General features: G+C 39.5%; 1 protein-coding gene across 1 annotated transcript; it reads left to right on the top strand.

Annotated features, from left to right (window-relative positions):
- The first annotated feature begins 5,681 nt into the window (after nt 1-5,681).
- Nucleotides 5,682-14,525, top strand: AFG2B (AAA ATPase AFG2B). The gene is made up of 8 exons (XM_075045211.1): nt 5,682-6,842; nt 7,916-8,101; nt 9,463-9,621; nt 10,146-10,355; nt 10,805-11,032; nt 12,521-12,655; nt 13,344-13,469; nt 14,160-14,525. Exons 1-8 carry the CDS (start codon nt 5,766-5,768, stop codon nt 14,310-14,312), a joined length of 2,274 nt encoding a protein of 757 aa, XP_074901312.1. The 5' UTR covers nt 5,682-5,765; the 3' UTR covers nt 14,313-14,525.
- The last annotated feature ends 1,648 nt before the right edge of the window (nt 14,526-16,173 follow it).

Raw genomic sequence — 16,173 nt, 5'->3', positions numbered from 1 at the left:
GAGTGGGATGTGAGAGAAACACCTGTGCAGACACCAAGGTCAGTGAAGAAGGAGGGGGAAGAGGTGCTCCGGTCGCCAGAGCAGAGATTCTCCTGCAGCCCGTGGGGAAGACCGTGGTGAGGCAGGCTGTCCTCCTGCAGCCCATGGAGGTGAACAGTGGAGCAGATATCCACCTGCAGCCTGTGGAGGACCCCGTGCCGGAGCAGGTGGGTGCCCCCGAAGATGGCCGTGACTCCGTTGGAAAGCCTGCGCTGGAGCAGTCTGTGCCTGAAGGACTGCAGCCTGTGGAAGGGACCCACGCTGGAGCAGTTCATGAAGAACTACACCCCATGGGAAGGATTCACATTGGAGAAGTTCATGGAGGACTGTCTCCCGTGGGAAGGGACCCACACTGGAGCTGGGGAAAAGTGTGAGGAGTCGTCCCACTGAGGAGGAAGGAGCGGCAGAGGCAACGTGTGACAAACTGACCACAAGGTGTTTTAAGATTTGGTTTTAATTCTCATTATCCTGCTCTGATTTGATTGGTAACAAATTAATTATTTTATTTTTCCCCCCAAGTTGAGTCTGGTTTTTGCCTGTGACCATAATTAGTGAGTGATCCCTCCCTGTCCTTGTCTCGACCCACGAGCCTTTCATTATATTTTCCCCTCCCCATCCCACCAGGGGGGAGTAAGCGAGCAGCCACATGGTGCTTTGTTGCTGGCTGGGCCTAACCCATGACAACCACAGACTTACACAGTGGGACTGAGATGGTTTTTGTTATGTTCTCTGTTCCTTTTTTAATGTTAACATTTGATTTGCTTTTTGCACATCAAGCACTGAGCTGACATCTTCATGGAATCATCTGTCTTGATGCTATAAAAGTGACCCTTCCCTTTGATCACTCTTCCCTCCGTGCATCATTTCACATTTTTGTATTCTGAATTTCATCTGCCATTTTACTGCTACGTACCTCAGTCTTGTATGGTCCTTCTGTAATTCTCCACAGACTGCTCTCATTCCTATATTGAATACCACACAAGGATCTCACTATTCCATATCCAAAATAAGATCTAGTGAACCACTGGATTATATATTATGCTGAAACAGATAACCAAGCATCTCTAAGCAGTAATCAAAAGGTGCTAAAGACAAATATTGACAAATTGATAAATGTGTCTTGTTAAATTATCTGCTGCTGTCTGTTTTTCCCCTCTTGGAAAGGCTACCACCCCAAAGAAGTGTCAAGAGAATGCAATGTGCAGTTGGGCCTCAAGTCACTCCCAAGAAAATGTAGTGTCTTAGCATAAAATAATTTCCTTGGCAACTTAAGCTAAGACAACTGAGTTTCCATCGGAAGGTTTCAAATACAGGCACACATTTTCTTCTGATGCATCTGCAGTGATGGCAGTTAACTTCCAGCAGAGTTGCAGCATGAATGTTATCTAAGGTACAGTAACTTCACCATAGTTTTCTGGCAGCTGGCAGAGATTTTCCACACTCTTTGAGAAATGCAGGGCCTAACCTCACATGCTTTGCACATCCAAAATTCCTACTAACTGCAATGGGAACTTTTTCCATGTAAAGATACAAGACTGCATGTTCACTAGAAAATTAAGTAAACACATTGAGGGTGGCCCTCCCATAAAGGCATGCAGACATCCAAATGCTCTTTCCACTACTTTTCTAAGCATGTCTTTACAATTTATGTATGAAGGTTTGTTATAACAGAGCCTGGTGTTTGAAATGTGTAATATTTAGCATAAGTATAATACAGCATTTATATTTAGTCACAGAATCTCCACAAATGCTAAAATCCTGCCCTAAAGTATATATATGCTGTCTACTTACTTAGAGCTATCTTTACCTGATTAACAGACAATCACAGCACATTTTCAAATCCATTTACCATTAAAAAAGACCATATTAGAGACACTGTTAATTTGACAGTTTTAAACAAAAATTTCAGTTCTGATACTAGATATAGTCAAACTTACAAAAAATATAATCAGCTTAATATCTTCTTCACTTTGTATGCAGGGAATTATTGTAACAAGACACAGTCATTTTTATTTTGTGAGTTATAATAATTGAGAATTTTGAACATTATTTTATTCTACCAAAACCCAATATGTATATAAAAACCAGAAATACTATTCTTTCTTTTTAGAATATTATTAGAGTATTGTATGTTCTCCTTAAAAAGAAGTTAATCTGGCCTGCTAAATATGAAAGCAAAGAATAAAGGACCATTCTTCCCCAGAAATAAACAGCAACAAACTCAACATGAAAAAGCCAAAACAGTAATGAAGCTGAAAATTATCTGAACACTTACTGTGCTGTTTTTTTCAGTTTCATATTAGAAACGGAGTGAAGACAATGATAGGCAATATTTGATTTCTCCATGAACTGATGACTACTCCCGTCAAATTATCAGATCTGAAAGGAGAAATACAGCCATTCTTGAAGACCAGCTGCCATCTAGTGAATGGTACAAAAACTGTTTAAAGCTTTTTTTTTTTTTTTGACAGTTTAAATTAGTTTCTTGGTGGAATACCTTTTTGTCATTTTGTCACTGTTAATTTTGTGGTCTGTAAACTGTTCAGGACTATTGCTATTAAAAGGTATGCATTCCAAAGCAGAGCAATGTCACTCAGCAATGTTTTCTATTAAAATATATAAATCAGGTCTCGATCCCACAGCTTGCTCCAAAAAACCCAATCCTGAGCACTTTCAAAAAGTCATATTAGGTTTTTTTGGGCTCCACTTCATTATAGTAAAAAGAACTGAACTATCAGTCTCTTAAAGTAAAATATTCAGTATTACAACAATATACTACATTTAAAAATTGAAGAAGTTTAAGTTAAAATTCACTGACTGAGATGTGCTTATCAAGCAACAACATCATAGTTTTTATGTAGGACACCATGTGTGTTATTGTTATATGTACGTTTTACACTTAGTAACTAATTTATGGATAACTAGAATAAAACCAAAATATTACCAGTGTGCATCAACACTGTCAAATTTGCTATTCTTATGTAAGACTACTGTGTTGCATGAATTAGTAAGTAGTTCATTCCCGTTTCACATTTTTGTGAAGCAAGAAGTATTCCCTTCATATTTCAGAAATTATTACTGGTAGATACCTGCCAAGCAGGCTGGTAGCTTTGTCTTGTTTTTCCCCTAAACCATCACCTGCATTTCCACAATCAATGTGATGACACAAGCTGGAACTGCCACCAAAAGAGGTCACAGCCCTCCCTCCTCTTCCAGCTGCCCATTTCAAGCCATTCTTTGCACTGACACAAGCATTTCTATGGCAGTGCAATGCACAAAATCAAGTGCCAGTTAACTAACTCACCAAGAAAAAAAAAATAATACTACTACACCAAACAAGCTCGTCATCTTTGCCATACTGATACCTTTCTTATTAAAAGGAAGGACAGGAATTATATAATGAAGCTGATAAAGGGTGAAACCCCCTCTTTTACTGCCTAAACTGATGATGGAATTATGATAAACAGGAGGCAGGAAGGAAAAGTGACTGTACTGTGCTACTCATCCAATTATATTTATGCAAATCTGTATCAAAGTAAATTTTTGTTTGGAAAAATAGATGGGCTGCTGCAAAGCACCTCTTCCATGCATTTGTCATTAAAAAAAATCAGCAAGAAGATCTAAACTTGTCCTTATTAAAGCAACAGAGGCTCAAATCAATAATTCTAACAACTATTATTTGGAATTCTTTGTCACTCAAGATTAGATTTGCAGGTGTTTTCCTTCTCATAAGAAATCAGATTTTCCAGATGTTACAAAAAGTCTCTTACAAAGCACAACTATATATGAATATAAACCACAGAGCTCATTTCAAATATGCACTTTTCCATACTTTTCTTTCCTAAACACAACTTTCTAAAACCAAGCAGAGTATCTACCACTTACAGTTTGGAACTCTGAAACACAAATCTGCCATTTTAAACAGAGAATGTTTTTTGTTTAATCGAGTACATACTCGAGGGCACTCCTGTTTACGAGAACCTTTGATGGAAAGAACTAAAACAAGAGAATGTGTTTATAACACATTGGCTTGAAAATACATTCTCCTTCTTGGAATGAAAGCTCCTTATAATTTTTTGTCTGTACATTCTCTGGACAGACATTAGTCTGTCCCACACCAAATATCTAATAAGTCTGCAAATTCTATATAAGCATATTCCATGCATGTGCAGTATAAAAACGTGCTAGGAAAAGAAATATTAAGTAGATATCCAGGAAAAAAGGAACAGAAAATAAACACTGAAAGGAGAAAATTTGGTTATGAATTGAAAGGAAATAGAATATAGGCCCTTTTGCACATAATTAGGCATAAAGAGACGGCTTGTTGGTTTTCACACTGCTCAGCCCTACACTTTCTGCTGAGTTCCTAGTCAGTATTTAAAATTAGCTGAACTGGCTCTATTAACCCTGCCTGTGCATATGACTTACTACAACATTTTGTGTACAGCCCTTGGTTCAGTAAGGAATGTGATTAAGCAGGATACCATCAAAAATATTTCCTTTTGCTTCCCCTCCAGAGGCCTTCAAAATACATGCTGGACAGTTTGTAGTCGTGCTGTAAACCACCCTCTGCGTTTTCTGTGAACATAACTATGTCTGATCCGTGTCGTCTATTTGAGATCCCAATTCTTGTACATATGCGGTCTCAAGTGAAGTCTCTATGTATTCAGTATGCCTGTCACTTTACTTACAATGAAGCTACTTGCAAGAACAAAATTAGGCACATACTGAGTTTTATAGATCATGATGTTACCTTGTATCCCACAATGCTGACAGATCTTCTGGAAGGGTTTTATAAAAGTACCGCACAATTCATGGCACAATTTAAGAAAGCGGTGGACCAAAAAGGTATACAATTAATTTTTCTTAGACCCTGACTGAACATTTGCCAGAGTAACATACTACTACACTTTCACCAATCTTTGAATAAATATCTGCGTCCTGATTACTTGTATCAGCAGCTTCTCAAGTCAGCTGTGTGGCTGCCCACTTGTTTTTCTCAAGCAGCACCTACAGTTCACTTAACCCCAACTGCTGGTGGAAAAACCGCTACTCTGAGTCAAGGAAGGCACTGACAAGGGACACCGGAAAGCGGAAGCCCAACTTTTGGGGATACGTTTAAGAAGCACCAACCCGACAAGCGAGAGGCGCTGAGGTGACGAGATACGGGAGGCGAGCGAGCCCCACCAAGACCAGCTCTGTGGAGAACAAACCGAGCGGCAACGAGGAGGGGGGTGAATCCATTTCGTCTGTGGGAAGAGGGTATTTGAAGTCGAGAGAGGGCTCGCAGCTGGGCGGCCCGTCGCTAGGGGACAGCGTTCCCCTCACGGACGGCGGTTTGACGGCCCCTCACAACGGAAGGCCCTCAGCGGCGGCGGAGGCGGGTGCGTGAGGGAAGGCGACGCCCCACCCCGCCCCGCTGAGGGCGCTCCCTCCCAGTGCGCGTGCTCCGCCGCGGGCGCATGCGCAGGGGGGCGGCGTGTCCGCCTGTCAGCGCGGCGCGGCGGGACTCTTGCGCGGGGGCTGCTGCGGCCGGCCGGCGGGTTAGCCGCGGGGGTGGGAGTGGCGGACGGCCGCGGTAGGTCTGGCGGGCCTGGCGGTGGCGGAGCGGGGGGCCCGCGGGAGGGCGAGGCGGGGTGAGTAAGGAGCTGGAGGGGGCCCCGCAGAGGAGCAGGGAGGGGGGGTTGCTGCCCTCTCTCGCGGAGGGAACGCCGCGCAAGTCCGCGATGGAGGCGTCAGCCTTAAAGGTGCTCCTCCTGGACCCGGGAGATGAAGGCACCCAGCGGTGCAGGATAGGACCTGCCACCCTCGCCTTCCTGGGAGCCAGGATCGGTGCCCCGCTGAGGATCTCTCTGCCTACCGGCCGCTGCTTGTGCACGGCGTGGCCCCGGCACGATTTGGCGGACGGGTACCTGCAGGTCGATCTGACCTGCAGGACGGCGGGTGTGACTGCAAGGGACCTGCAGGGCCTCACGCTGGATGTCGGCCAGCTGAAGCTTCTGGCCTGTCGCCAGTTAAAAAAGGCAACTGTGAAAGTGGTCCTGAAGAGCTCTGCGCTGAAAAAGTCGACTCCTAGAGCCGTGTTGCAGGAGACAATCAGAGAACTGCTAAGAAATGTTTATGTTTCACTGCATTATGTTGTTACTGTTGCCCCAAATCTTGAAAATCCCGTGGTGTATATTGAAATACTGTCTGTAGACCCTCTGATGGATGAAGCTGGGCAGATAACCCCCCAAACGAGCATAAAAATTAAGGAGGTGGTCACTTTTGAATGGTACAGACATTTATCAGAAGACACGGCAAAAACTTCCATTGCAGGACTAGATGATGTGGGAAGGTCTTTGAAAGAAATGATTGATCTGCCTTTCCGCTTTCCAAGAACTCTTAAGAAGCTAGGACTTTCTCTCCCTAATGGAGTGCTATTAATAGGGCCCCCAGGTGTAGGGAAAACTCTTATGGTAAAGGCGGTAGCAAAAGAAGTGGGTGCATTTCTGGTTTGCATCAGTGGCCCAGCCCTCTATGGTTCAAGACCAGGGGAAGGTGAAGAGAATTTGCGAAGAGTCTTTGAAAAGGGCAGAGAAATGTCATGTGAAGGCCCAACCATTCTCTTTATTGATGAAGTTGACTCTTTATGCCCAAAGCGAGGAAGTTCAAACAGTGCTCCTGAAGATCGTATTGTTGCTCAGTTGCTGACACTACTGGATGGTGTAGGTAGTGAGGGTAAGATGGTCATTGTAGCAGCAACAAACAGGCCTGATGCCTTAGACCCCGCACTGAGAAGACCTGGCAGATTTGACAGAGAGGTAAGCAAACCCTGTTATTCATACGCTCTCTTTTTTGTTTCCTTTTTGAGGTTGAGCAGGGGGAAGTAAATTTTTTTTTTTTTTTTTTAATGCCTACTAGTCATTTTTCCTAGGAGGATTCTACAGGCTTGAGACGTGTCCTGTTTCTTTAGTTTGCTGCAGCTTGGGTAAGGTAGGGAGCACATTTTACTCAGGAAACCGAGAGCTCCAAATACTTGAAAATGGACAAGGGGAGTCTTTATGCTTCTTTATCATAAAGACATGAACCTGTTTTTGAGGGTTTTCTTTTGCTTGCAGATGCTTAGCATTACAGATTTAGATTTTTCTCATTTAAATCACAGATCAAAGATTTATGCATCTCTCCTTAGAATTTTATTGTGACAGAGAACTAGTAACCTGTTTTGTCAAAAATTCTGTTCAGATTTCAGTAACAGAAGCTAGGTCAACTCTGGAAAACTTCTGCTAGCCTAATGGTCAAAAGAAGAAAGAATACATGCAGTTATGCAACGCACAATACTTCTGCTTGTGTTGTTTCTTTTGCTGGCTAGATGTGCTCCTGGGTCATCCAGTTTAGTCAAGTTCTCTAATGCTTTCAAAATTACAATTTTCATTACTTTCCAAGATTTGTAGATTGTTGAGATATATTTTATGGCAGTATTTTACCAGGTTTTTAATAATATATGAACATTTATCTAATTGATTTTTTTTTCTTTTGGATGAATCTAATTCAGTCCTTGTGATCCAAGGAAATTATTATTTAAGTGTTATGTCTTATGTTGAAATTACCTTAAAATAGGACTTGATGGACACTAGCTGACAGTGTCTTATGAACAACTGTTCATACAAACACTGTTCACTTGGAAAGTAAGTGTAAATGAAGGGTATTTTAAATATTTGTTGTTTGTATAGTTCTAGTAATAAGTTTCTTGTAAAATTCTCTTGTTGCAGTATGAGTATATATAAATCTTCAGTAAACAGTATAAAGCAGAGACAAAGTTGCTTACCTAGGTCTATAAAATAAGAGCAATAAAGCAAAATATCTACTTAACTTTTGTTTATTATATTCGGTTTAGGTTATTATCGGGACCCCAACACTTATGCAAAGAAGATCCATCCTGCAGTTGCTTACATCTAGTATGCCGATTTCTACAGATGTTGATTTGGTTAAACTGGCAGAAATGACAACTGGGTATGTTGGAGCTGACCTTACAGCACTCTGCAGAGAAGCTGCTATGCAGGCTGTGTTCCACAGCTCTTTGGTATGGTTGCAAATAAGTCAAGAAGAATATCATTAACATGTGTACCACCCTTTCCCCATTATACTCGGCTTTACTTGGAAAGCTCAACAAGTTGAAGAACTCACGAATTAAAATACTGAAAAGCGCCAAATGTGTTATAAATGTAAATAGACCACTTTGCTTGTCCTTTCAGTTCTCACCTGAAAAGACTGTTTTCTCCTTTCTGGGTGGAAAGCTTTGCCAAAAGTTTTTATCCTCATCCTTATCTTTTTAGGATTGTGCAAAGCAGAGATTTTAGTCCTTTTTGGCAAACTAAACTATAATGTCCTCCAAGCTTTTGAAGCTTTTGATTTAAAATTCTACTTCTTAATAATAACTGCAAATTAAAGTTTAGGTTGACACGTGAGTATATAACTGCTAGTGATAATAACTATTATCATTTGGTTTGTATGGCTGGATATGACATTGCTGTAGACACAAGGTATACAACTGCCCAGTGTGCAGAAATTTAACTTTTTAGCGATTGTCTAATTCCATATCTATATCTATTTCTTAATATTCCTTCTCTGTATTCTGACTTTTACAAGATTTTTGAGATCTGTTTGCTGTGGTTTTTCATCTGGAATGGCTGAGTGGAAATTTAAAGCCGTATTTGCAAAATTTCCAGTCAGAGCATCTACAGAGAATGGTAGAACCTTCTGTCTTCACTCAGGGGTAGAAAAAAGAGAGCATCGTATTTCTGTAACTTCCATCTCCTCCAGATAACCTCACAAATATTGAAAGTAATAAACAAAATAATTTGAGCATGGTATGCCATAAAGAAATAGGTGGACAAATGAAAATAATGAATAAGTAGATGGCCTATTTGGCTCGAGAACTGCAAGCACCTTTGTAAAATACATCTTAGTTCTGTTACTGCATCTGTAGTTTAATAATAGTATTTTATAGCCTATTTGAGATAAAGTGCCTTACTTTCTTGAGTATGTGGTGAAAATGGATGTTAGAACATTTTTATTTGTATTCAAGAGGTTCTAGAATTTCGTGTGTAGTAACCCTGACACTAGCACCCATTTGATTTAGCAGATCACTGTGTAATGGAGCTATAATTTAGGGAAGCTATACTTTAGGGCAAAACAGTAGTTTTCTCTAAAACATTAGTTTCTGTTAAAATTGGTTTTCCCTGTGTAAAAACTTGCTGTTAAAGAGAATATATGCTACTTTATCTTACATCTTTGTGTCTGCAGTGCTTAAGTTTGTTAGGGCAGGTATTTGCTTCTTTATTAGTTGCATTTGGCCTTTTGTGAAGTGTTTTGCATACTAATGCAGCATTATAAGTTATTATGATAAAATATTGTTAATATGCTTTATCTGGGTTTCTTCAGGATTCAGCTGAAACGGTGATTAACATGGCAGATTTCCAAGAAGCTTTTAAAAAAATTCAACCATCCTCATTTCGAAATGCAGTTGGACTAACAGAGTGTAAACCTGTCACTTGGGAGCAAATTGGTGGTCTTGAAGATGTGAAATTAAAGTTAAAACAGGTAACGTATAAAACAAATTTAGATAAACAGCTAGTTTCTAATAACTGTGTCCTCTGAGGTATTCTGTATGCTACATTACGGAAATGAATTCTCCTGCAAATTACCTGATTATAAATTCTGTTTTAAACACTTTTTATACTACATTAAGTTATTACAATGTTTGTGAGTTAGAAATCTTCCAGTCACAGGATATCACCACCAAGCATAATATCGTGCGAAAATAAGCATGTTTCTTAGTAGCTGAAAAAAACTTAACTCGTAGCCAGATAATTTGTCCATTCCTGAACTTGTAGCCAGTGATGGCTCTCACGTATCATTTTTCAAGGATTGCCTTTTCTGTTTGAGACAGAGAGGAAACTTTAAGAAGAAGGGCATTACATGAAGGAAGACCAAATTAGTATTCTCTGATTTCAAATTAATGTTCGTACCAAGGATAGGAATTAATGTGCTCAGTAATTTTATTGATTGCCTATGCACTTCAGTTTTGTTAGTAAGAATTTCATCCCTTTTTTATGTATTGACAGAGTATTGAGTGGCCTATGAAATTTCCTCAGGCGTTTGCTAGGATGGGCCTGTCTCATCCAAAGGGTATTCTTCTCTATGGGCCATCCGGATGTGCCAAAACCACACTGGTGAAGGCTGTGGCCACAAGTTGTCACTGTTCCTTTCTCTCTGTAAGTGGTGCTGACCTTTTCTCACCTTATGTTGGAGATTCAGAGAAGATTTTGTCTCAGGTACAGTTTTTAATTTGTTTGAAGTCTGTAGTTTATTTTTGCTTGATTTTTGTAAAGTACTAGTTAGGCCTAAATTTTGTTACTGAAAAGATGATAGTTAAAGCTCTCATCTGATTATTAAATAGAAGTAACTTAACAGATTCACATTTATATGAACTGAGAATCTAGCCCTAAAATTATACCAGTTTTAAACTCTGAAAGTATTTCTACCCTTTTGTTTTCAGTTCACTTAAGAATTTAAATAAGAAGCAGAATTTGCCTGTAGTAAATGTAAGCCAGAACAGCTCTTGTGAATATTTATGAATCTATCTTTAAAGTTAAGTATGTAAATACAGAGTGTATGTAAATAGATGTTTTCACCTTACCTGGTAGAGTGTATGCATTAACTTTTTACTTTATTGATATTTACTTATTTATTGATATTTACTTTATTGATATTTAAATAAAAGGTTTTTCGCCAAGCAAGAGCAAATACTCCAGCAATAATATTCCTAGATGAGATTGATTCTATCTTGGGATCTCGGTCACACCGCAAAACTGGCCATGGTGTCTCAGAGCGGGTTCTTTCTGTTCTGCTTAATGAGTTGGATGGTATTGGGCTGAAAGTCACAGAAAGAAGAGGAAGCAAACTACAGCTTGAGGGCCAATGTCAAGAACAAAGTGATGAGGAAAGAAAGGTATTTATGTTCACTTTTCCATATAGGAAGAATGATAAATGCTGTCCAATTGTTCCAAAAATTTTAGTTGGTGGCATTCATACTTTCTAAACTTAAAATCCTCAAGCTTAAAAATATACAAGATGCTCTTCTACTCTGTCATAATTTCCAGTTTTTAGAAAATACCATTGTCGTGGTTTAACCCCAGCCAGCAACTAAGCACCACCGCAGCCGCTCACTCAGTCCCCTCACAGTGGGATGGCAGAGAGAATCAGAAGGGTAAAAGTGAGAAGACTCATGGGCTGAGATAAAGACAGTTTAATAGGTAAAGCAAAAGCCACACACACAAGCAAAGCAAAACAAGGAATTCATTCACCACTTCCCATGGGCAGGCAGGTGTTCAGCCATCTCCAGGAAAGCAGGGCTCCATCATGTGTAACAGTTACTTGGGAAGACAAATGCTGTAACTCCGAACGCTCCTCCCTTTCTCCTCCTCCTTGCAGCTTTAGATACTGAGCATGACGTCATATGGTATGGGATATCCCTTTGGTCAGTTGGGGTCAGCTGTCCCAGCTGTGTCCCCTCCCAGCTTCTTGTGCACCCAGAGCCTACTCGCTGGTGGGGTGGGGTGAGAAGCAGAAAAGGCTTTGACGCTGAGTGAGCACTGCTCAGCAATGACGAAAACATCCGTGTATTACCAACACTGTTTCCAACACAAATCCAAAACATAGCCCCATACTAGCTACTATGAAGAAAATTAGCTCTACCCCAGCCAAAAGCAGCACAACCCTATATAGGCTGCTAGCTGTTTTTACATACACTGTTCCTCAATGGGACTTTGTTTGAACAAAATATCTACACAGGCTAATGAGCATTGCTAGTTGGTGTTCATCTTCTGTCACAAAAAAACTCTTGCTTGACACTAAGGTAATTTTTTAGACTAATTGTGCTATTTTTACTATTACACAGGTTCCTTCCTGAACTTACTTTTTATAAGCATTTCCCCTACTTCATTTGCAGTGCTTTCTCATACATACTTTATACAAAACCAGTACAGTTATGATCAGTTACTTATTTAAACAAAAAGTTGCAGCTGGACTTTTCAGTGAATTGTTCACAACATTTAATAATTAGCTTTTCTGTATTTAAATTTCTGTCTTAATATTATGATACTCTCTGGGGGAAAATTGAAGAAAACAGTTTTGGAATTATAAGATACTGAATTTTTCCTATAAAAGGTCTTTGTTACAATCTGGCCAAAGAAAAGTCTATATTTATTGTCAAGGCAGATACTAACTATATTTCTTCCCTGTCACCTGATCTGGCCTGCGCCAAGGCATTTTTTTACCTTAAGAGAAAAAATATTAATATTGAAAGGACTATAACTACATGTAAAGATACATAATCTTTTTGCCTTTCCCCTTTTCTCATTAGCAGTTAACTAATATCTTTAGATAATACCTATCTTAACCATGTTGCACTAATTTGTTTATATCATCTCTTACTCAGCTAGAGTGTCAGGAAACTTTGAACAAAGATTTTGTGGTAGTTGCTGCAACAAATAGACCAGATGTGTTGGATGATGCCTTATTGCGTCCTGGAAGGCTAGACAAGATGATCTATATTCCACCTCCAGATCTGAAGGTGATGTATTACAAATCCATACTTGGCTTTAAAAGGAGAGATATTAATTGCCAGCATACTTTAAGAGCAAAGGGGGCATATTCCTATAATGCATTCAATAATTGATGGTTGATTCACTGAAGGTCAGTCACCAGACTCAAGGTACAATGAAGAAGTCTAGAAAGGAATAATTACATCTGTAATTTAAACACCAGTAACACTTTAACTGGTATATGTAGTTATACTATAGCATATAGAAAACAGATAAAATGTGGAATAATTCTGTATTTACAAAATCTAGCTGCAGTTTAGGAAGTACTGTAACAAGTTGTCTGTCCTTGCTTCAAATCATTCTTGTGCCCTGTTCCCAAGGGTAGTGTAGCTGCTTGTCCTGAGCCTCCTCCCCAAAAAGGAGTTGATCCAAAGCAGGCCAAATATGGACTCTTCAGTCTAAAATACTGTGTTTTCATGAAGTAACGAGTAACTGTGAATAACAGACTAATATATGAGATAACCATAACCGTAAGAGTAATTATCATCTCCATTAATAGCGTTTTATTCACTCTTCCACCAAAAATGTGTAGTTTTGGTTTTGGTACTTTTTTGGATTTTCCTTAGTTCTTATTTCAAATTTGGTACTGCTTTGAAGAGGGATTAATTACTGGTTTGTTTGGTTTTGTTTTCTTGTATAATATGCACCAATTTACAGGGAAGGCTTTCCATTTTAAAAATCTGCACAGAAAAAATTCCATTAGATACTGACGTGTCATTACAAGATGTGGCAGTCCTAACAGACCTCTTCTCTGGAGCCGATATTGAGAATCTGTGCAAGGAGGTAAGAAAATATTGATGGTTAATCTGTGAAACAAACTGTAAATGAAACCTTTCAATGGAAGGAGAGAGCTAACTCATAGATATTACCAAGCCATCTGTAGTACAGATTCTTTCACAGTTTGTAATGAAAATATAAACAGACTGAGTAAAACAGAAGAACTGAACATGGGTTAATTCTTTAAATAAAAAAGCCAAATAAGAATAGAAGCTTTCTGTGATAATTTACAAGAAGTTAAGGAAGTGGACTACCCTGTGTTTCACATTGCCCTTTCTAATCCAAGCTCACACCTAGATGAATTGTATTCTGTGTACTGCAAGCAACTGCAGCATTTTTGGCTGAAACTAGCACATACTGTCAAGGCTAGAGAGAAAAAAATTGAGAAGAGAAATCCGTAAGTATTTGAAATAAGTTGTATAAAAGAGAGAAGACTAGGAAGAAAATCCAAGTATATAAGTGATCAAGGATGTATTGTCTAATCTAGAGAAAGAAGTGAATGAAAAAGTTATAGTAATCTTATTTGATGTTTATCTATTGTTAAATAACCATAAATTATATAACGCTGTTTTCAGATGCTTTACCTAAAATTTTGTTTCATGTAAAATATTTTAGAATACTGACAATAACTTCTTTGCAACTTAAAAAATGATAAGACTTCAAGTTGTTTCTTTTTTCTTCTTCTTCTTTTTGAAGGCTGCTTTGTTGGCACTGCAGGAGAATGGACTTGAAGCAACTGCTGTAAAACATGAGCATTTTGTAAAATCATTGAGGACTGTAAAACCATCCTTAAACGTAAAAGACTTGGAATTTTATGAAAAATTTTATAATCAAGAATTAGCCTCTTGAATCAAAAAGGAGTGATGTGGCATAGGTATTGTAAAATATATTGCAAAGATTTTGCAATGGCTTACATCTTTCCTGCTTTTTAATACTGTACTTACTGTAGTTTTCAGTGTATATGAAATAGAGTAAAATTTCACTTGTGAAAAATCTGTGATTTCAACAATGGAGAATAAATTAAAATCTTGTTTGCTTTGGCTAGGTTTCCATCTGATGAAATGAGTAATTGAGATACTTAGATAAAGCACTGTGGAACAGCTTAGTTACTGTAGATGTCCCACTTTTCAGAACAAACACTGGCATAATAAGAGTATTTAATTTAAAATGTGTTGTGAAGTCTCCAAAGGACAATGAATATTTAACAAATAGAAAAGCTTTCAGAATGTTAAATAGGAGGAAGTAAGTCCCATACTATATAAAATGTAAGGTGTTTTATATATGTGTATCCACAGGCTTGCTTTCTTAGAAGCAGATTCCAAAATATAGTGGCAGTGAAAAGGTTGTCAGTAACTTAGTAATACCTTGTTGTAAGTTTGGGAGTCTGGGGTTTTGGGACTAATGTTAGATCAGTTACTGCTTACTGTACAAAGATTTGGATTGAGTAAGCAGATACTAAGTCTGTAATCAACTCAAATTATAATAATTTCTTCTTTAGAGAAGGGAGTTTGCTTTATAACACTTTCTGCAGAATTCTTTTCCCCACCCAACCGTTCTTTGACAATATATTTTTGTAGGTCATCTTCTAAATACACAGATAAGTCAAAGGAAATTGTTACTACATGTATCTAACTGTGCATTTTAACTTTACCAGGGTAGGTAGTTTTTTAATTATTTTTTCCTTTTCCCCATGAAAATGCTTGTGAACAAAACACTCCACTGTCAAAGATAGTTTCTTATTTCAGCTGAGGTTCTTAAGTTATAAACCCATTAGCAAATACTTCTTTCTCGTAACAGGGACACTAGGGCCTACGCTGCAGTGCCATTTACAGTGAGAAGGATCACAAAAGGAAGTTCCAAGGCAGTTAGCGACTGCAGAGGGCAAAGGGTAGTAGTAGAAGCTGTTGTAACTTAGGAAAGGGTTCAGATATAAACGACTGTCCTCCAGCTCGGTGGCTTTGATCACCATTTCCTAAGGAAGGACCACCTTGCTGCTTTATTGCTGGCAACAAGTAGGCCAGTGCCAGTGAACTTCCCAAACACCCAAAGGTTTCTCAGCAGTAGTGCTGGAGATAAAGTATGAAGACCTTCAGGGTAACTCTCTATTTTGCTTTCCAGTGCTTGAGAGCATTGCTTTAGAATTGCCAGACCTGGAAGCTGTTAGGACAGCAAAATGCTGTCAGCTCCTTTGTTTCAAAGATGCTGCTGCTTAACTTCTGTACTTGTTCCCTAAAAGGACCAGCCGCGCTAATTGTGCCCTGTCATGTCCCCTCCTTGCTACAGGAAGCCAGCAGAGCATGCAGTAAAGGCAGCCTCTCCTTCCCCTTACTGCTTTCTGGTGGGCAAGAGGGAAAGGTAGGAAGAGATTGACAGGAGCAGTCTGCTGGCACCGTGTACCTCCAGCCTGCCTGTGGTAGGAGTTTTTCTCAGACTGTGGGGTATTGGGAAGTGACAGGAGCTGCGTAACACAGTAGGGTGACAAGAGCCTGTGCCAGGGTTAAGCTTTTGTTGCAGCAGAAGGGGACGGAGTGACATCGGGCTCCTGTTTTGGTCACTACGCGCACCTTGCCGAGCTCTGAAAAGAGGCAGGCCGAGGCCTTGCCTGTGCATTTGCCTAGCTACGGTGTTCTTCAGGCAACTGCCTGGAGAAGGAGACAAACAAGAAGACCAAGGGGAAACGGAGAAGCAGGGTCTGAGAAACGCGGTAACG

This window comes from Buteo buteo, chromosome 13 (genome assembly GCF_964188355.1).
Source record: "Buteo buteo chromosome 13, bButBut1.hap1.1, whole genome shotgun sequence".
Classification (NCBI taxonomy): Eukaryota; Metazoa; Chordata; class Aves; order Accipitriformes; family Accipitridae; genus Buteo; species Buteo buteo.
The sequence above is the reverse complement of the archived record's forward strand: the minus strand, read 5'-3'. Positions and strand labels throughout refer to the sequence as shown.